At 38.8% G+C, this 21,791-nt stretch overlaps 1 protein-coding gene across 1 annotated transcript in view; it reads right to left on the reverse strand.

The window, feature by feature from the left end:
* Nucleotides 1-11,684: 11,684 nt before the first annotated feature.
* wdr19 (WD repeat domain 19) overlaps nt 11,685-21,791 on the reverse strand; it is a 31,985-nt gene continuing 21,878 nt past the window's right edge. The window contains exons 28-36 of the mRNA XM_036583729.1: nt 21,471-21,539; nt 21,283-21,360; nt 18,304-18,400; nt 17,819-17,943; nt 17,501-17,582; nt 16,403-16,553; nt 14,937-15,060; nt 14,418-14,494; nt 11,685-12,220 (exon numbers count right to left, since the gene is read on the reverse strand). Of these exons, the coding sequence (XP_036439622.1) occupies nt 12,106-12,220; nt 14,418-14,494; nt 14,937-15,060; nt 16,403-16,553; nt 17,501-17,582; nt 17,819-17,943; nt 18,304-18,400; nt 21,283-21,360; nt 21,471-21,539 (918 nt within the window). The 3' untranslated portion in view covers nt 11,685-12,105. The remainder of the gene's footprint in view (nt 12,221-14,417; nt 14,495-14,936; nt 15,061-16,402; nt 16,554-17,500; nt 17,583-17,818; nt 17,944-18,303; nt 18,401-21,282; nt 21,361-21,470; nt 21,540-21,791) is intronic.

Here is a 21,791-nt window from a genome sequence, read left to right on the forward strand (position 1 = left end):
TTCGGAACACGCCGGCTCGAGCGAGAGTTTCGCGGGAAAAAAACTCGAATGACTACACTGAGACTGAGTTGCCTGAGGTACATTAAACCAATACCGACAGGGCGACAGGCTACACGCCTGATTTACAGTGTGTACAAACGGAGCTCACAGTTTAAACAGGTAGAATGGGCAGATAAAGTGGCTGAAACGTAAGTCTGTGTGTAGAAAAGCGCGGTCGGTGCTGCTGTGCTAACCGTCCTTCGTGTCACATTGAATGAAGAGTTTCTTCCTGCATTAATACTGGGACAGGGAACCAAACGAGGGCATGTGTTAGTGGGTGTGGGTGTTTGTATTGAGCTCTTTGTGGGGACCAAATGTTTCCTAGCATGATGAAAATGACGCTGTGTTTTTTCTATCTATCTATCTATCTATCTATCTATCTATCTATCTATCTATCTGTCTGTCTGTCTGTCTGTCTGTCTGTCTGTCTATCTAACTATCCGAAAGCTGCATTCTGCTTGTAATCTATATTTCCATGTTTCTATGTTGTGTTTTAGTGTTCTGTAACACAGCATTATATCCCTCATCAGTTTGAAAATAATTCATGATTTTACTTGTCCATCAAAGTTCTCTCACCACAATACCCAACATGCAGTGCACAAATACATCACACATTGCTGTGGATGTGGAAATCCCTGTGGTGCCAACCGATCCTGACTGCTAGCCTAGCCATGTATCTGTAGGCTAATATATACAACCAAGCTAAAAATAGTGTAATTCTTACTGCAGTAATTCAGAAAACATTGTAAAGAAAATTGTTTATTGAGTACAAAATGGACACCAGAGTTCAGTTTTTTACCCTTGCTGCCAGAGAAAAGAAGCCAATGCAAGATATCTTAAGAGCCGATAGCTACCTTGCCAAGCTTAGCTTATAGTTTGTTTTCCCAACTTATCTGATGAGTCTTTTCTGTCTATGTGTGACTTATTCTCTGTGGTCTAATGATCTGAAGACAGTTGCTACAGAAAATATTGCTGCAAGAGATATTAGGCTTCCAAGCAGTAATACAATAGAGAAAAACCCACACATTTTATGATATACATCACCAAAAGAGGGTTTTACTAGTCTTTAAGCCTGAAAATTTCACTCTGGAGACCACTGCAGTACAACTGTAGGAACTGAATAGGAGTAGGGAAAGATGCAGTGATGGTTAAAGTGGCCTGGAATGCCCATTTAAGGTTGGGGTTGGGTGAGGTCAGGACTACCCAAAGTGGGTCTCTAAGGCAAAGCTGACCCCCAAGGACGTTTCATTTGGCCCACCAGAAACTTGCCTACACCCCAAAACTCCTTCACATGACAGCACACAATTGTCTTGACATCACAGAATACATTATACGATTGTGACTACAGATGTAGCAACACATATGTAGCTAGCAGTTATGAGACAACAGAGCATAACAGGCAGTGGCATGTGGACAAGAGGAGATTCAGAGACCACAAGCGTAAGGCTAGCTGTTTGTTTTTTTAGCCCTGGGCCCACCACAAATATTACACTTGGGTCCTCCAAGACAAAAAGTTTGGGCACCCAGGGTTAGTTGGAGCACAGCAGCATTTGCACACACTCATAGAGAAGAACATGAAAATACCTCACAAAGGCAGGAATGCAAACGAATGTGTGTATGTGAGAGCGAAGGGGGGCGTGAGTAAAAGAGAATGATAGATGGTGTTCGAGTAGCTGTGTGCATGAGTGGGAGTGAGCGAGCGAGGTAGAATATCCAACACATACACAATCTCTCTCTCTCTCACGGAGAGGATATTCAGAGTGGAGCTGAGTGTTCTAGCTGAAGTGGGCTAATGTAGGTATGACTGTGCGTATGGAAATGTGTGCCCCCCATGTACGTGTCACAGATCATGAGAAAAGCCCCAGAATCAAAGAGATACAATGCTGTTGTGTGTGTGTTTCAGGATTTGTTAAGTGGGGAGGACAGTCAGTTCAGTGAGTGGCGCACTGCCAGCCCACTGCGGAGGAAACACACACACACACACGCACACACACTCTCACACACACACTAGGGGTGTAGCTATGGGGAGGTATGGGGTGGCCTTGGCACCTCACCTAGTTCTCTGAGTGCTTTTGATGCCAATGAAAATGTCACAAAATGCAATTTATCTAAAATTCCTGGACACTCTCTGTCAATAGCTTGATTTTTGACAGATTCAGTAGAAGCGTAGCTATGCTTACAATGCAGTATAAAGTCAGTACCCAGTGCTGCTACCAAACCTAATCTCCTCAGTTACCAAGCTGCCTGGTACCAGCAGCGCACTTTTCTAAAACCGTCTCTACTCTGAACCAATCAAACCTAGACTTTGTACACAAACGGTTTGATAAAAGTATTTCCTAAGAAATACTAAAGTGAAAATCCTTGGATTCTGGTACATTTTGTCCAGGAATGAAATTGATTTTTTCCCTGGACAGACAAAATCCAGGATGATCCAGGAAAATCCTGGATGGGTGGCAACCCTAATATAGGATAAACCCAAAGGGGCAGAGTTCTTACTTCCTCATACTTCTTTTTCAACATTAAATGATGGCCAAAGGTTTTTTTTGGTAGTTGCTATCACCATGGCAACGTTTACATGGCTGCATGCTACATTTGTTCATGGGAGGCATGGAACAACTCTTTTAACATGTAAACACAGCATCACCCTGCTTGACAGTTTCTGCAGATTGCAGGAACTTAGCTGAGCTATACTGATTCCTAGCATAAGCTACTACCTGGTTAGTGAGGCTGTTAAGTAATAAAGCTGACTGTGGAAATGAAAACAATGTTCAATAGTGCAAAAAGCGGTTCCTGAGTAGCGCAACCATCATCCTTATTATCAGGAGATCACAAGTTCAATCCCTGGTGATGCTACAGCCATCTGTGGCGGGAAATCCAAGAGAGCACAACTGACTTCACTCTCCGGGAGGGTAGGATGGCCCCTCCCTCTCCCCCATCACCTAACGTGATGCTAGTCGACGCAGGTGTCTGTTAGCTGATGTAAAAGAACTGGAGGTTGGCACTTTCCTCCGAGTGTGTTCAGCTGTCCAGTGACGTTGTGTTAGCGGCAGTTTGAAGAGATGCGGTGGCTGGCTTCATAGGTCTTGGAGGAAGCCTGTGCTAGCTTTCGCCCTCCTAGCTGGTGGTATCGTGTTATTGGGGGAGTCCTAACTAGTGGATGGAAATGAGCATGTCTAAATTGGGAGAAAATTGGGAAAAAAATACTGCAAAAAGACAATGACAACACAGCTAATTTCAACCATTCGCCTTATACCAGCTGTTCTCAAACTGAGAATCATGATGGTCCCAGAGGGGGCGCTAAGGGTACGTTCAAAACTTGTATCTCATCTTAGTAATTTTTCATTTTGTTTTTATTAAATCTGCTTCAGCCATAGTGCTTGTTTAAAAAAGGTAGATGTTACTAAACATTGCTAAAAATGTAATACACGTGCCAACCAATCGATTGATTCACAGCCGTCCAGTGCCCACTGAACGAGTTAACTGTAATGTCACAGAATAGTGGCATGACAGGTCAGCAAGAGCTGTGACGAAAGCTAGAAAAATGCACAAGGTTTCTTCTAAGACATGGTGCTAATTCATTAGGTGAAATTAATAAACGTAAATTTAAACATAAATTTAAGTAAAATTAATAAACAGGGTGGGGGGAGGTGGCAAGGTAGAGAGCAAGGAGGGGCACAGTGGCACTTACTATCCACTGAGGAGGCCTTAGACTAAAATAATTGAAGAACTGCTGCCCTAGACATCTCTGCAAAGTGCTGTAATGGGTAGGACTATGGTTATTTAGCCAATGTCGTATGTTGGCAGCTGTAACTAGGCAGATAAAACGTGAGGTCAGCAATCATATGTTTTTATGTTTCTCTCTCTGGTTATGAGAACTACACTAAAGTTAGCTAATTGCTTAACCTGCTAGTTGGTGGGAGTCATCCCCACTTTAGCAGCTTCTCTTGGATATAATACTTCCTAGCTTCTCCTCGCCAAACCATATACTGCCTATGCCACAGTCGACAATCTTTACCAATTATTAAACTTAGTTTAAACATTCAAAATACCAAGCTCTCCCTGTTTCTCTCTCACTCTCTCAAGCCTAGACTAGGCTTGCTCAGCCCTAATGAATCTCTTATGTTCCCGGTAGAAGCCATTCTATTGTTCTGCCACCAGCTCTCTCTATTGAATCAGTGACCATTATAAAGCACATAATCTGCCCTGCAACAATGTAAACTGGACAGACTTTCTGCCTTATGAGGGACTCAAGCTTCCAATGACTCTACAACACACACATACATACACACACACACATACACACACCATCTGTCAAAGACTAATGTGAACACAATTCTCATTCTGCTCAGTCAAACTTCATATCCCTGACCACAGAACACTGCTTCCTGATTGGATGCCCCGAAATGTGTCCAAAACTGAAAAAAAAATCTGAATGATCACTGGAGGATACAACAAACGGAAACATCTAGTTAAAATGTTCTTTTCATGAAGATGAGATTTCTCTTAAAATGATCCAACATCTTACAAACACTGCCATTTGTATGATGAATACAGGGCTTGAGGGCCAAGTACCATTTTATCCAGGCATGTACAGTGTAAACAGTGGGGTACATATAGTTTTATAGACTTGCTGGCCACCTTATTTATTCCACTTGCCTTGTATCTACAATGTTTGCCCATTTTATCTACTTACCATATACATGCATTTTGCTGTCGTCAGAAGAAAACCTTGTCGTTCCTTTAGTCCATTCATTATGAAATTTACACACAATGTAAAGGGCAACCGTAATTTTCAAATTATGTCAAAAAACTGAAAAACATCAAAAATGGAGATATAAGGTTTTCTTCTGACAACAGCGATTTTGTAGTTCTGCAATTACAGATTGTTAGTACTCATACTATCAATCAAACACTCAGACAATGGTCACGACTCCCATGGGTAGGACTCCCTCAGGACTGCTGTCACTGTGCAGGTACTATTTGCATGGTGGATTATTCATAGCACTGCAGTGACACTGACATAGCATATTAGATTAGCCCTGATCAAAAATAAAATGCTTTATTGGGGACTATTTTGTCTGGAGCTTTTAGAGGTATTAAACTCTTCAGATGTCTGGTTCCTCTCAATACCACTGTAAGCAATTCTAAATCTGTGACGTTCTTTAGAATAGAGCATTTTACATCAAACTCTGAATGATTGTTTACATTTTAGTGATTGAAATATGTCTTGAAACATACGTGGAATTCCTCTTTAAGCATCCGTATGTTGGTCCACACTTTAATTTGTCACTCATAAACTTATAACTTAAAGATTAGCTTAATAGTAGTTACTGTATAATTAGTAGTTGCTGATTAATAAGTCTTAAGATTTATAAACTGAATAATAAGTCAAAAGTGCTGTTTATGGGAGTAAAAAAACAAACAGGGTAAAATGTAACAGATTTTTTTTTTGTAACGTAGCATTAACATACCATTACAACCAACTCACAGTGAGAGCTAGACAGACTCAAGTACGACATGGCAGAGGTAGTTTCAACATAGTGTTACAACTAAGCCATCCAAAGTAAACAATGAAAGAAGTATATTCCATTTAGGATTAGATTAGGGTGCTCATTTGCAATACAACTGTATTAAATAATTTTGTTTACATCAACTTGCTAGACTTTCCTAGCGAATGTTACAACTTGCACCTCAGTCTGTTCCAAGAAACTCCACCTGTAGGGAATGGTTGGAACTTGGAATGGTTGAAAAACAGGACCAGTTACAACATTTCTGCTCACATCACTTTCGACTGATTTGTTCCCAAAAATAGCTGCTTTACATTTGTAGCAGAGATGAATATTGTTGCTGTTGGAACAAAACGTAGCATCTCCAAAACGGTAACTTTACAGGAAAAGGAAAAAACATTCCTAATTTGTAATGTAAGTTAATGTAATTTATGTAATGTATGATTTATACTTACATGATGTAAGATTTTACAGTGTTGCCAATTTTTAGTTCCCTAAAGAACCCTATCAATGGATGGTTCTGTAAAGAGGCATGTATTAATGAGATGTCTGAGTGTGAAGAACCTTTTTAAAGCTTAAATGCACAATTAACTGCTTTCTTCTGCTCTTAGTGTATAAACATTCCAGAGCTGTGTGAATCAAGGCAGTGTGTGCACGTGTGAAGGCAGACATACACAAATGAGGTTCTCTGCAGCTATTTTAAGATCATTGTTGGACACAGACCTTCTGCTGTACTTGGGGCTACACACATTGACCTACTGCCTGTTGCCCTTTCCACTCACCATTTCTCACTCGACCCATCCTTCTATTTCTGTTTGATCGCTACTTTATCAACATGGCTCTCGGAATGCATGCCTGGTAAAAGCAATACACAAAATACTGTAAAACACTGTCTGTTAAAAGGATGTATGTAAGGTAGACTATTTTGTTTTTTGTATAAAACCTTAGGTATGGTGGAGAGTTTTTAAAGACTGCCACCAAAGGTACAGAGAAAGACTGATAACAGTGATTTTTCATATGTAGCAATTGTGAGGAACTCCAAACCAACTTACACAGAGATGGCCAATGATAACCACTTCCGACTGTTTTATTCTCAACTATTCACAAAGAAAAAGAAGAAGACACAAGGAAGAATGCTTCAGTGGATAGAGTACTTCAATCCTCACTCTACCGGCAGCAATTTGTCTCAATGTGTCTTGTCTTTAAGGAGGCGAAGAACTGTGAAGAGTCCTTCTTACCAGTTACTTTAACTTCTTCAGTAGAGAGCTTTTGTAACCAGCGAGAAAAAATTCAATAGCAGCACTTGAACAAGGTGTTCTGGCTGTGAAGTGTATTTTCCCTGACTCCTAAAAGGAGGATGACTGTGTAGGGGCTTTACCAAGTTACCAAGAATGTGCAGGTAGCAGAAAAATGTGTCTGGGATTTTTCATGGTTGGCAGGTTAGAGATGCATTACTAGGACTCCATATGTTCTTTGACAAGTGCATATCTTGTATCAGAGAGTGGAAGCAGCGGGGTGCGTTTCTCAAGCCTTCTCAGGGATATCTAACAGACCTTGAAGTCTCTGGTAAATCAGGAGCTCAAAAGAACAGAAACTAGCCTGGTTAGAGGACATCCTGGTCACTCCTATCGTCCACTACCACCTGGTTAACGTGTCTGACCAGGCTGTCCAACTTGGAATGGTTGAAAAACAGGACTAGTTGGCAGATCATGGCCTTCAAAGTTGCCTTGTGTAATGGGCTTCTGTGTAGTAGGCTGCATAGTCAACCAGCACCAGAATGTGACCCTGGACCTACTGCATCAATCCCTATGCCCATAAGGGGAACCTGATGATGGGAAGAGAGATGAGGAGTGTAGATGGGGCTTCCACATCCACTGTCATATGGGACACTGTTGGCAGAAGTACAGCATGTGGAAGCTATTTCTGGCAGAGGTATTCATGAGCTGACATGTCCCCCAAGAGTGTGAGCATGCGCACTATTGTACAGGGACCAACATGCTCACAAATCCCACCTCCCTAGGATGCCACATAGTACCGTAGCTCCCTACACCATGAAGTCCTTTTGCTTGCTAGGTTGGGGTACTACTTAGATCACCAGGACTTGGCTCCAGGTATGCTTTAGGCAGTTGTCCTCATGTTGTTGTCTGGCAAAGTTGCCCTCATTTCAGACTTGTGGGTAGAAAGGAAAAGAGGAGTTACGCTGAGGACCACCTTTTGATTTCTGCTCTGACCCTCCTTTTTGACCCATAACACTGGGCTGGAGTTCCTTTCTTTGGCTTATTTTCCATTTCCAGTTGCAAGCTTTTGGTGGAAGGGAGAACAGTTTAGGCCAGGTTAGTTCCTCTATACCAGGGGTGTCCAATCCTTGTCCTGGATATCTAGAAACCCCGAAGTTCAGATGAAAGCCTTCATCATCTGCATTAGAATTGGCTAAACCCTGCAGAGTGGCAAATCTTCAGGACCAGGGTTGCTCTATAAAGGGATCAGACCAGTTGTTAGGTGGCACTCTTCTGCACTCTAATCTCTTGAGAAGAGGGGACATGACATACTTGTCATTCGATGCAGGGGACCAAGAGGGTGTCCTAAGACTGTTGAGGCCAGGGAAGGGTTGAGAGGGTTGTGAGTTTGTCAGCATTTGGAGTGGTTTCTCATCCAAAAAGCATTCCTGGGTTGGTGGAAGGAGTGTGAAGGTAGTCAGCCACACTTAGAGGGGCCTCCTCCTGAAGTTCAGGCTTAGTGGGCATTGGCACATGTGCTGAAATGACCACCACTGCACACTGGTGAGTGAATGACCCTCATACATCTTGGTTTTCAGCTGGCATTTTTTGTAGCTCCAAGAAAGTAAGTCCCTTCAGGGCTGAGGAGCATTACCCACATAACGGTCAAATGTGGCCACTAACAGGGCAGCTTATGCAGACTCAGCATCACACATCACTACTTGGCAGAATTTAATTTAATTCCATTTTTCATGACTTGGCAGGCAAATGAACATAGACTTCAGCTTCCGACAAGTAGGAAAAAATAAACCCAAGCTCTTAGAGCCATGTGCAGGATGTGTAGACTAACACAGCCACTGGTGCACTGTCAGCACATTGACTAGTCATTAGGTTGCTTGTAATAGCAATGCTGAAGTGTGCTTATACTATATATAAAATCTGGGCCTGTTGTATAAGAACTGTGTACAGGTGCACCTGACGTTTTATACTGCTGTTGTTCTGTTATTGTTTGTGAGGTCTACATGACATAAATCTTATAAATGACACTGTCATTGTCAGTCGTCATTCGAGTAATATTTTGAATACAGTTTTAATATTTACATTGCTCAGTATATTATGTGCTGAAAATTATTGCATTACTGTATTACATGAATCCAAGGTGTCAATCAGTTACATATAATACACTAGTTTTCAAAAGTTTGTAACTGCTTGCCATATTAACAACTTTAGTTTTTTTTATATGGATTTAACTATTACAAAACTCGTTCCCACATATTAATACGCTGTGGCCATGCATTATTTTTATTTATTCAGGACGTCATCAGCAGGGCTCCGTAGAAAAACAATGAATTCGGGATTTTCATTTTACTGTAGCTTAAATTCTCTAAACTACACAGGTTTAATTACTTTAAGGTCTTCTATGGATCTGTTCATTTTTCTAAACAAAATATAATAATAGTTATAAAAATATAACTTTTCTAAATATTTATTTATGGGTTCTAGTGTCCTACTAATTATCTGAAACCTGTGAAGTCACACAAAAACAGCATATTAGAATTATTGTACAAATTAAAAAGTGTATGTTCCAATAACAAAATTACAAAATTACAAAATTGGTGTTTAATTCCTTTGTTTACTGACACATCTGAATCATGTCATTTTAATGCACAATTTATTTCAAACTATTTCACTACTATTTCATGTTTGTTAAGCTGACATTATTAAGTGCATTATTAAAGCCAAAGTTGTTTTATGGATTAGAAAACATTAGTAGGCAGTGAGGGACCAAGCTGACTAACATTAAATGCCAACTCAGTACTCTAGGACACCACAGTATGCATGAAACTTTGGTTGAGCCACAAAGTAGGATAATTTAGAGAAAGGAGGCCCCCAGGGTACAATGCCCTCTCCTAATCTAATGATGGGTTTCTGCAGAAACATGCAGCTCAGCACAATAGTTCATTATATACCTAAAATACTCTACAGATAGCAAAACACAGCAGAAACATCTCAGAATACATTAATTCCATCAAAACATCAACAACAGTGTCCTTACAACAAGAATATTTCATCACTCACAACACAGTCGCCTCAGAAACACTAACAACTGCTGACATTCAACTGAAAGGGTTTATTTGAGTTGAACCTGTAAAACCTGTTAATTGTTTGTAACCACATTAAATAATATTTTTAGGTTGAACTGACAAATAATTTTTTACAGTTTCTGAAAAAACGTATTACATCAGAAAAACATAAAACCGAATGGCACTTCTTTATTGTATAGGGACAAATGAAGTAATAGACAATTCAGTATTTTACATCATCTAGCAAAGAAAACATCTTGTTCACAGATACTGTAAATGTTTACTGTGACTGATCTGCATCATTTAGCCATATGTTCTCATCCGCATCACACCTAATGTCCTCTCTTATTTATACATATACAAATAAACAATTACTTTATATGAGCTGGGCCCATAATGGACCATCGTTTTAGATGGTCAACTTCATCTCAGATGGGAATCAGTCGTGATCCGCCTATTTACTTACATTCAGCAGTTTGTCTCTATAACCATTATAATTATTTGGGATTCGACTGTTGTCTAATATCACATTTGTGATACCCAGTTTATTTTCATGTTATGTTCTGCAGTTCAGTGTTAATTTTGTAATAGTGTTTGTGAGCATTTTTAACCTCATCCACAGAAATACACAGTTCTGTTAAAGGCTGAGACTGATTGAGAAATGAATTAAAGAATGTTGGAAATTGTGCTCACTGAGTATTCACTCTGTATTCAAATATAGAAAAAGCTGTCAATCGCTTGATCCACAAAGAATGGTGATGTTCTGTGTAAAGGTTTGAAAAACAGAACTCAGTATTGAAAATGATTGTTAGCAATTGAAAAAAAAAGTTGTACAATAAAAGTTCATAAAAAATATATGATCTTCCTCAGGGTAGGTTAAGTTAGCACTTTGGGGTAAGAAGTTCCCCCAGAAACAGGGCAAAAGCCACCCTTTAGTACATTGACACAAAATATTTAGCTAGATTTTTGTCATAGAAACAAAAACTTGTTCACTGAAATTTCACTGGCAAGCTAGCATTAACATTACATGCTAATTATAGCGATCATAGCCAGAATAAGGCAACATTTTTAGTCTTTCTGGTCATCTTGCTGGAGTTTGTGAGTTTTGTAGCTCAGCAGAGTTACATACAAACCTGTTTTGTCTTTGTTCTAATCATTTACACTTAGCAATGTTCATGCTGAATGCTACTGCTTGTTTAAACTGCCACTCCTATTGTTGTACTTGAATAGCAATTTTTTTTTTTTTAATTCAAAGACTAAAAATGATCTGCCAAATAAATGATCCACTTCTTGCTCCAGGTACAGGGTGCATCTTCATTTATTGTGTTCTAAAAACGAAATTTTCTAATTATTTTTTCTGCTGTTTCAGTTTACTGCTCCTAATTGTGTGTAGGTTTATGCATCATCATCATCCTGTACATAGTAAACTCATGAATATATGGATTAATATTACAGTAAATGGACAGAAGATTTCAAAGATACAAGCTGTCCATAAATATTTGTAGCTGTTTAATGTTGTGGTATAAGAACTAGACATAATTTAACACTGGACTCTGGAAAAGCTTTTAAACTAATTAAATGAATAGCATTTTATTAGCAGCATTGTTATCCAATCTACTAGACATATTTCTTAGTAAGACATTCAACAAATGAAAACATGGTTAAGTAACGTCAGTCATTATAAAGAGGGACAAAGGAAGGTTTGTCTCACAGAACTGCCAGTGTTTAGAAATGAAAAGATTCAGTTAAAAAATGTCATAAAGCAAACATTGGAAATAAACAGGCTCAAAAAACACCTCGTAGAATGTTTTCTTTATTCTGTACCAAGAAAAGTAAAAAAATACACTCAGCAAAGTCGATTACAGAACACTATATAATTTCTATGTACAAAAGTGGGCTTATTTTATAGTGTTTGATCTGCTGCGGACTGACAGACTCTTTTGTTATTCAATCGATATGAAAGCTGTCAGAATATAATGAAGTCTACATGGATCTGAAAAGAAGACATGGACAAAACATTTCAGTCAGTCCCAAAGGTTTATATTCCTGGTTTATATTCCTGGTTTGTATATCCTTCCACCCAAAACTCAAGAGTGTAACAGTAAAATGCTAGAAAAGTACCATCACGTTACTAAGCATTTGAAGGTTTTCAGGAGAAGGACAGTCCAGATAGCCTGAAGTGGTCAACTGTGAGTGAAAAGAGATGCACTATTCTTTACCTCCACATCTGCTTGCCTCTACTGTGTGTGTATATGTGCATTAGGACTCGAGCTGGTCGTGTTGCAGGTATCTGGAGCAGTCAGAGATTTTCTTCAGCTGATTAACGCTCACGCTTTCCGAGCACATGGGACACACCGACTCAGTTTCCAACAACCTGATGTGCACAGACACACACAAGAAAGAGAAATGTTCAAGTGAAAAGGTAATAACAGATTCACACGCTGTGTATGGAATGCTTCACTCATTCACTACCAGAGGCAGGGGTCACATGGTACAAAGTAGTATGTTACAGTAACGTAATTAATGTAGTAACAAATCAGTATAACACAATTTAAATTCTTGTAATCACATTATAGCTACTGCCATTACTTGTGTTACTCATGTGTCAATGAACAATGTTAATTAAGCATGATCCATTTAAAACATAAGTTTCCTCTATATAGATTATCCGTGACTGTCCTTGTATGTAACTTGTACTACCAGTGATAGCCGACTGCACAACTTTCCGCACTCACAGATTAAAAAGCTACTAAACTGTCACTGTGGTGGTACCCCACTTGTCAGTGTGGTGGTACCCTCAAGGGTACGTCTTCAGTACCTTTAGTCAGGGAACATAATTGCAGACTAGACTTAATTTTCATTCTGAAACAGATCTGCATTACATTTTATTCATAAAGACTTTAGATTGAGATTTAATAAAGATGTGTTTGAACTGTTTCTACCTACTGATTATTTTCTCAGTTCTCAAACAGTGTCAGCTATTCAAAATTTTAACCAGCATAACCAGCTGTATGTTCAGAGTAACGTCAAGAGTAAAGTGACATACATTTTAAATTTACTTTGATTGGTTGTTTCTTTTTTTAAATAAAGTACTGAAAGGACTATTATTTTTTCCTCTGAACTCCCAAGTTTGTACAGATTTGTGTAAGTTTTAGAGAGAAGTATTATTGGTGGGCAATATGAAGTTATTTCAGTAGGTTTTCACAATACAAGATTTTATGACATTTATTTTTTTCTGATAATTAGGAACAAAACAAAAACAGCACAGAAACAAGACAGAATATAGCAGTGCCAGATGAAAAAAATACCATAAAAACTATGAATACAACTTATTTTTATTCAGTGTTTTATTCTCTTTGCTGGTTTATATCCAATTTAAAAAGACTAACAGTGCTCTCCTTGCAATGAATCACACAGTTGGTCTCCCATGATTTGCTCATTAAATTTCAAACATTAAATATTAATCAATAAATATTCTCATATTGCTCAGCCCTACACACAAGTGAGGTGATGAGTGGTGAAATTACATTTTTTCCAGGCAGTAGTAAGTAAAGTAATACATTACAGTTTGAGAGAAGTCTCTAGTCATTTGTACTTACTTTGTTTGAGTAACTACCCCAACACTGTTCACCACATAGCAGTTGCTATATAGTAAAACTGACTGGAGAACAGATTGCTTTTTCGATGACTCTATATAGTGCACAATTTCTGTAGTAAGGAGTGATTCTGAATGTAGTTTTAGTCAAGTTGATCCCTCTATAAGCCCCATCCCCATTTAGATACTGTTGCTGTGTCTGACAAGCTTTTGTGTATGGCATTTCTGCTATGAGGTTTTCAATGGCTTTTTGAAATTCTCATTGTTTGTGGAGGAATTTATTCAAAATTTCAGAGAGAAGTAAATACTGCACAGTCAGAAAGCAAGAAGCTTCATCAAATAGTAATCCATGTAAAGAGCATATAAATAAAGCAGCACTGTTCCCATTAAAAAGGGTACCTACTTGTATGAATTTATGCATTTTCTATATTAAATTAATCCGTTCTAGAGAAACTTACCAACTCAGAATTGCTCGCAGTGGTGGTGATAGAAACCAGTCGCCTGAAGAGCTTAATGCCTCTAAAAGCTCCCTCATAGAAAGCTATTACAAGAAATGATAACCATACAATGCCCGATGCCAAAGACATTGCTTTATGATTATTTTATTTATAGTAGAGTGAAGCGTTTGGTCTAAAGGTATTTTTTAAATCCATTTATGGTAGAAACGTACATACAAGCAAAACAGTCCCCAGAGAACTTAGCTTTTTTAGATTTACCCCTGTTTTATCATTATCAACATTACACATATAAACTGCGAAGACATGTATAGGTTTACTGGTCATTTCGGATGGTACATAAAATGGCTAGACATCACAACGTCCGACTCCTATCACCACTACTGTGAACACTAACAGTATTTCAGGATAAAGGATGGCAAAGTGATGGATGTGCAAATAAGTGAGAGGTGGGATAAACAGAATAATGATTAAACCAATGGATAGACAGACAGATCAGTGAATGTACTAGATTGACATACTGTGTAAATTGAGAGTACAGAGCAGGGAAGTCGCAGTGCGGGCACACACACCAGTCCTCCTTCACCATGTGACGACCCTAAGAGAGAAAACAGACGTCCAGACAGTCAGAGTGAGAAGATTCACGCATGTGTTTATACAGTGCTGCTTGAAATTTTGTGACCCTGTTAGTATTATGTAAATTTCTGTACAGATTTGACCTAAAATGAAATCAGATTTTCATAACAATAGATAAAGAGAGCCGAATAGGACAAAACACAAATAATGACATAGTTTTTCATTCATTTATTGAACATAGCGATCCAACATTGAATATTTTGGTTGTCAATAAGTTCTAAAGATCAGACAGAATTTTTTGGGCTACAGTCAGATTCAGACATAATTTTGTCAGGCTATAGTCAGGTCCAGTCAGAAATTTGTTGGACTGCAGTCGGGTTTGGACAGAATTTTGTCAGCTACAATCAGGTTCAGACTCAAATTTCAGGCCCTGTTATAACTCTGGTGTGGGGGTCAATCCGTACCGTAGCTATGCAGTAGGGCAGGTTGTTCTTGCAGCCGGGGCAGAGCAGCTCACACTCAGGCAGGCTGAAGCCACAGTACGGACACAGGGAACTCTCCTCTTCCACTTCAGATGTGTCTGGACGACTGCATCACATTGTAGACAGAAAGGCGGACAGGAAAACAGATCGAAGAGCAAAGACAGAAGGACAGGCAGCCAAAATTATGTCAGATCTGCAGGATTTAACATTATGAAGTCTGATTAATGCTGCATGAACACTGCATGAGCACCCTTCAAAAATCTTAGTAAAACTGAGCTTCTACAAGGAATCTGCTGAGTCTTTATCAGTCACAGACACTCAGACACTGTCAGTAATGTGTCAGTTGTTTTGCTTAGCTGTTATTTTCTCTCTCAGTGGATAGACTGACAAGTTATCTATTCACAAAAGATACAAAAATATACAAAGTATCATTTGTTATATGTGTAAGCTACTTTCAGAAATAGAGACAGTAGATAGAGGCTGTTTAAATACATTTTGGTAATGCTGGCTAGGGCTAGGTGTATGTCTGGTGTCAGGTTCAGTGGTGATGATGGCCATTATAAATAATTTTATTTATATAATGGGTGCTATGCTTATTACAGGTTCATACACTTTTTAAACTTTTTAGAATTCCTGACTTTTTCATAACTTTTCCATGACATAAAGTGAACTTCCCCTGCCAGCAGAGTGTGATATATCATCTATACTGGTATACCATGATATTGGCATATCAAATGATATCAGTCAGTTCACAATCTGGAGTATCATGAGAACAACAACAACCACTGTTTATACTCAATGAGAGTCCCTCAGCAGTTAGCTCTCCATTCCTCTTGTAGCTCCAGCAGCTGATGTTTGCTTAGCAGCTGCGGTGCAGACCGAGTCCCTGTGACTCACAGTGAAGAAGCTAGTCACACAGGTCTTTGTGTGAGCAGCAGCAGCTTTGTGTTTTTCTCTTTCATTTGGCTTGTGGATTCTCCTTCTCTAGAGTTTGAATGTCAAAACATCTTCCCCAAAGTTTGCAACAGGCACATCCTGAATGTTACCCCTTAGCTAACTGAAATTAATGTAAGTAAATGTTACCAATTCTAGTTCACGCGCAGATGTGTTGCTGTGTTTTTTTGAGATCTGGACTCTCTAGTGTTTAAAGTGTGATGAGATGACAAACCACATGGGAGGAAATCCAGGAAATTCCAGCACTTTTCCAGGCTAAGAAAAACAAATTTCTATATTCTATGCCTTTTCCAGGATTTTCATGACCATACAAACCCTGCTATGAATAAACAAATTTTAAAGTCACCCTTGCATTTTAAATGATCCCTGAATTAGTTAATAATAAATGGAGACTGTTTCTGTACTCTACCTTTTTTAATGTGTGTTGTGCACTTTCCAGAAATGAACAGTAAAGTTCTGTCTATATCTATCTATGGTTTGGTGTCTTGTCTTACCGGACCATGGCCTCGATCTTCTTCTTGTACTTGGGGTCAATCTTGTTGCGGTACTCTGGCCTCATCAGCATGGCAGCAAAACTGAAGGACGAGTTCTTCAGCCCCGCACGATGACATTCAATTACAGCCGAAGTCAAGATGGGAACAATGTCTGAATTTAAAACACACACATACACACATTTAAGCAGTGGGTTATATACGCATATGACAAACTCTGAAAATGATATGTGTATGTGTACTTAAAACGGCTGGGTTGTTTTTTCTACTCAAATGCTGGGTCGAGCCTGTTGGGTCATTATGCTGGGTTATTTCCACTGTGCTGGGTAGTTTTTAGGAAGTTTTTGGGGAGCCCAGCTGCTGTGTTATTGACAACCCAGCCAAATGGTTTATTTTCAAATCACAACAGTGCTGGTTTGGACAGAGTTGCTTAAACGGCTTCTCATCAGGCAGTAAGATGGAGTCACAGTGTACAGGAATCAGTAAGTAAACTTGTATATAATACTGATGTTTTACTACTTATTAAGTGAAACCAGTAAAATTAGGTGCTTTATTTCAAGAAAAATCCCTATTATAAACCGTGTTTGTAGGCTGTAGGGTTAACGCTAACGTTAGCTTCCTATACTGTTTCTTTCCACTGTTTTATTGGAGCGTCACTGATAGTTGTAGCCCAAGATGTTATATATATCTAATTTTATAGCAGAATATCAGGCCATTTTTAATCAGACATTAACGTTAGCCTACCAACTGAGTTACACAGCTACCCTAGCTTACATTAATAAATCGAAGCAAGTAAGCTGTTAAATGCAAACTGTCCGTCGTGTTTTGCTGATTTGATTTTAAATTAACAGTCTGCCATTATTGACCAACACTTTTTTATTAAGAAAAAGAAAATACGTAATGTAAACAAAGGAAAATTGAAAATGAGCACACAGAAGATATCAGTAATCCAAGAAAAGTTAAAATGAACCTAGTGCTGGATCAAAATAACCATATTTTAGGGTAAATCTAATGAGCCAGCTTATTGGGTTATTCATATAACTCAGTGGTGTGTGTGTGTGTGTGTGTGTGTGTGTGCGTGTGAGAGAGAGAGAGACTTACGTGAGGGAAACTTGCTGATGTTGTTAGAGACTCTGATCAGCATACGAGCTCCTTTTAGATGGTCTCCTCTCTTCACATGGATCTGACAAAAGTCATCACTTACTCAATTAACACAATCAGCTAATCAATAAGACACACTGACCGTGTTTCTGCTCGTACTAACACACTACATTAACCAGCAGGCAAACAAAAGAAGACAGCTAACAGGGGGATCAATGAACGTTTCAAATACATTAAAATATTTTAGGCATTTTAAGTATTTTAAGTACTTGAATACAATAATGCAATTGTGTTTTTTAGAAGTGACTTTTATTTTACCTTCACCAGAATGTAGCTGTGAAGTATCATCAGGTTGGTGGCCATCTCTGCTGGAATCTTAATCTTCTGCGTCTGAAGCTCCATGTACATGCTGAACAAGACATCATGAGCGTTCCTGTAGTTACCTACCACACACACACACACACACACACACACACAGAGATATGTGAGACAGTGGTATTCAGTAATATTCAGCTACACTTTAGCATCTTTTTTTTTATCATAAATAAGAACACTGAGAACTGATCCTCATATAAAACAAAGAAAAAACAAATAGTAAATATTTACTAATACTAATGATAATAAATAATATATAACTAGTGATTTAGATTTAATTAGACGTAATAGATGTGTCTGAATGTAAATAAGTAAACAGATACTCCATACACAGACAAATAAACATTTGCTTTGAATCCCAAACACACACACACACACACACACACACACAAAGATACACACACTAAAACACACACGCACACACAGACCTGCCGACTGCTCCTCTCTGGCGATGATGATGGCCGTCCTCGCGCTCTCCCTGTATTGTTTAAGTGCCATGTACAACCGGAACAGATACTTTGCATCCTGGGAAAGGGGGGGAGAAGCCACACATCAGCCAATCACATGCTGTACCCCTATCACTGTGCTGCTTAATCACACTGAACAAGAACACAAAATCACTCTCTCCTACTACAGTGAACACCACAGTAGAGCTGTCACGATCCGCTTTATCACTGATCAGTTCATCTACCGATGATTTCAATCATTAACTGAGTAAACAGTTTTTCAAAAAGGCCAAACAATAAAAACGGACTCTTATGAACATCTTAGTGTCCGTCTTTGTCTATGATTTTTTTTAAGGAAACATTTGTGAATCCAGCCCTTGTGGTTTAACAGTATAAATGAATGTGGGCTCACTATTTGGCAAACAACAGGTCACTGTTGCCCTTTTTATTATTACACTGTTTATGTGTTATAACTGCTTATAAATTATTTTTAAGGTGTTAATAGATTACTTTTAAACCAGACAGGAATTCTTTATAAGGGTAGTGTTACTGTAAAATGGTACCCAAACTACTTTACCAGAATAAATCCATTAAACACATAAACACACATAAATACATAAAAACACTGTGTAATAAAAATCAGCCTCTTAAAGTGAGAGAGAGCACTAGGAGAATTTAAAAAATGCATTATCATCAAGCAACGTGCCAATTATGAAGGCCAATTCACTGAGAATGTACATTTTAGTCAGTTATTACTTTTTAAATGAAGCGATCAAGTTTATTCAGGTAATTGTGACAGCTCTAGACCACAAACACAGAGATAATTATATTTCTCATCTAAAATGGACCAAAGAACAGGAGTCTCTAAAACCAGACGTACACTGTGCGATATTAGCCTGATTTTAAGCCCGATTTGGTTGGAGCTGACAAAATTTCATGTTCGGGCCGAATTTCAGCTTCATCAGCCATCGTTTGCCGTGCAGTGCGAGAGGGGAAAAGATGCCCGATTAACAGCCCAAACGAGCTCCAACTGAGCAGTCAGATGACATGTCAGAAATTTTGGTCGCTTGTCTCACAGTGTGAGCAGCCTCACGAACCGATTTCTCAAAGTCGCACCCAAAACCACACACAGTCACAACCACCGCTCCTACACGGAGGCAAAGAAGTCCACATTTGCAGCACCAGCATCCATATATGACGACTTTACTCCGTTTGTCTGAGTTGAATTGAGAGGTTTTAATGAATACGGTGATGTTTTGTCTTCATAGAACTGTCTGTAGACCACCTGTTCAGCTTCAGTGCACAGTATGGCACAAGTTAGCTAAGCTGCTGTAGCAGTTTGTCAATGGCTGAATCTCAAACAGCCCTCTACTTCCTATGTAGTGCACTAAGTTCTGGCTTCTACACCAAAATAGTGCACTGTTTGTCCAGTATAGAATCTCAGAAGGCTATTTATTAGACATGTGATGCACTGTATGAGTGCAGGAGCAACTATTTTAATATGTGGTGCACTATGTAGGGAGCAGGGAGTAATTTGAGATTCGGCCAGTCTTTTGATCAGGACATCGGAGGCGCAGCGTGTTGTTTGAATGAAACAGCTTTATTGTACACAGAGCTGACTGTAGAGGCTGCGTTTCACCCATGTCGCGTGGTGTCAGTTGGACCGAGTGTTTTCGCACAATGTGAGCACATAAATCGCAGGCTTTGGCCGTACACGAGGGGCGATTCAAACGTACAGTGTGAGCTGTCACCAAAGAACAAGATATCTACATTTGCACAGTGTATGCCTGGCTTAATGAAAACACACAAACACACAAACACACAAAAACGTTGCTTCTGCTGGGTCACCACAAGGGGCAGCAACAGCAAACGGAGTGGGCTACTCACGGAAAGAGACTACATGCAGAAAATGACAAGTGTGGATGAAAGAAATGAGCAAGTCAGAGAGTTAATGAGTGAACATGGACAAGAGAAAAAAAATCATAAAGAGCCTGAATGGATAGTTTGGCCAATGCTAACATGTCTAGCAGAACAGAAGCTAGAATAGACTGCAAGCCAGGACTTAGCTTCCATTTAGGCCTGTCACAATTATTACATAATAGCCTAATTCTTCCAGATGACTGCAGTTATTTGAGATAATTGCAATTTAAGCTGATGGCAATAATTTCCCATAGTCGTTAGATTTTACAGTCATATTATGCTGCAACAAGCAAAATGTTAACTGGGTGGGGCAGGTTCAGGCAAATACATGTAAAAAAAAACCCCAAAAAACAATAAAGCAGTAAATGCATTTATTGTGACATATTATAAGTTTGTTTAATTATAACATAGCATGTATGATAGCAGAATAAGTGTTTTTTTGCCTATGTTATTTCCCTTAGGAAAAAAATTAAGCTTTACTTGACTCCACACCCGACTCCACAACATGTTTTGATTTTCTAAGCGACAATAACACTTCATCTACAGTGACCAAACTTAAATATGACATTTAACTGCACATTTTAGTGCAGAGTTTAACATATAAGAAAGCATAAAACATATAAAATGTGCCATAAATTCTGCACAGACCAAATTCTATGTTTTATTTTTTTCCACTATGTTAAATTTAGCAAACAAACAGTAATTGTGCATTAAAAAGTGCAGTGTGTTCTCTGTAGAGGATGTGTACTTAGAAAATCAACAAAACATGTAATTTGACCAGAAGAGCTTTTGTCTAAGACTGCTTTAGGCTTGTACTTTAACAGCTGCGTACAATGAACAAGAAAAACAAAATGTTAAACACAATTATTTACATGTCAATTAATCATCAGCTAAAGGTTCATGACTGTGACAGGCCTGCTTCTGATCATAACTAGCCATAAAGCATTTCTGGCTGAACTGTCCGTTTAATGGGGATTTGAATGGCTGCATTCAACACGTCTCATATCTTTAAATAAGGAGCACATTAAAGGAGTGTTTTACCTTTGGCATTCCATCACTTTCTCCCATCAGGTAATCGATTAGCTGATTGGTCAGAGCCTCATCTTTGGCTTCTCCTACCTGTAAAAAGATACAAGTTATATTAGTTCCATCAATTCAGCGATTACATTCAACATTATTATCTTCCTCAAGCCATCACCATCATCATCAGTCTTTCATTATGTCCTCACCGTCTCAATGGCCATTTCTATAGCCAAACTGTCGTCAGAGTTGGGGCACTTCAGAAAGTGTTTCAGTGCCTGAGAGAGAGAGAGAGAGAGAGAGAGAGAGAGATATCCATGTGATCATGGATATTCCTGTTAAACGGACACTCCAGCTAAAATAATACATTTAACCTTTATTAAATTTGTTGTAAAAATGCCTATGCATCTCCTACATTGGTGTCTCTAGAGGGATTTTTTTGGATTAAAACTATGAAAACCTCTTTCTGATGATGCTTCTTGAAGATGGGCGGAGCTTCTGAAAAATGACAAGGCCCTTGGGGTGAATAT

This window comes from Colossoma macropomum, unplaced genomic scaffold (assembly GCF_904425465.1).
Source record: "Colossoma macropomum unplaced genomic scaffold, Colossoma_macropomum, whole genome shotgun sequence".
NCBI classification, from domain to species: Eukaryota; Metazoa; Chordata; class Actinopteri; order Characiformes; family Serrasalmidae; genus Colossoma; species Colossoma macropomum.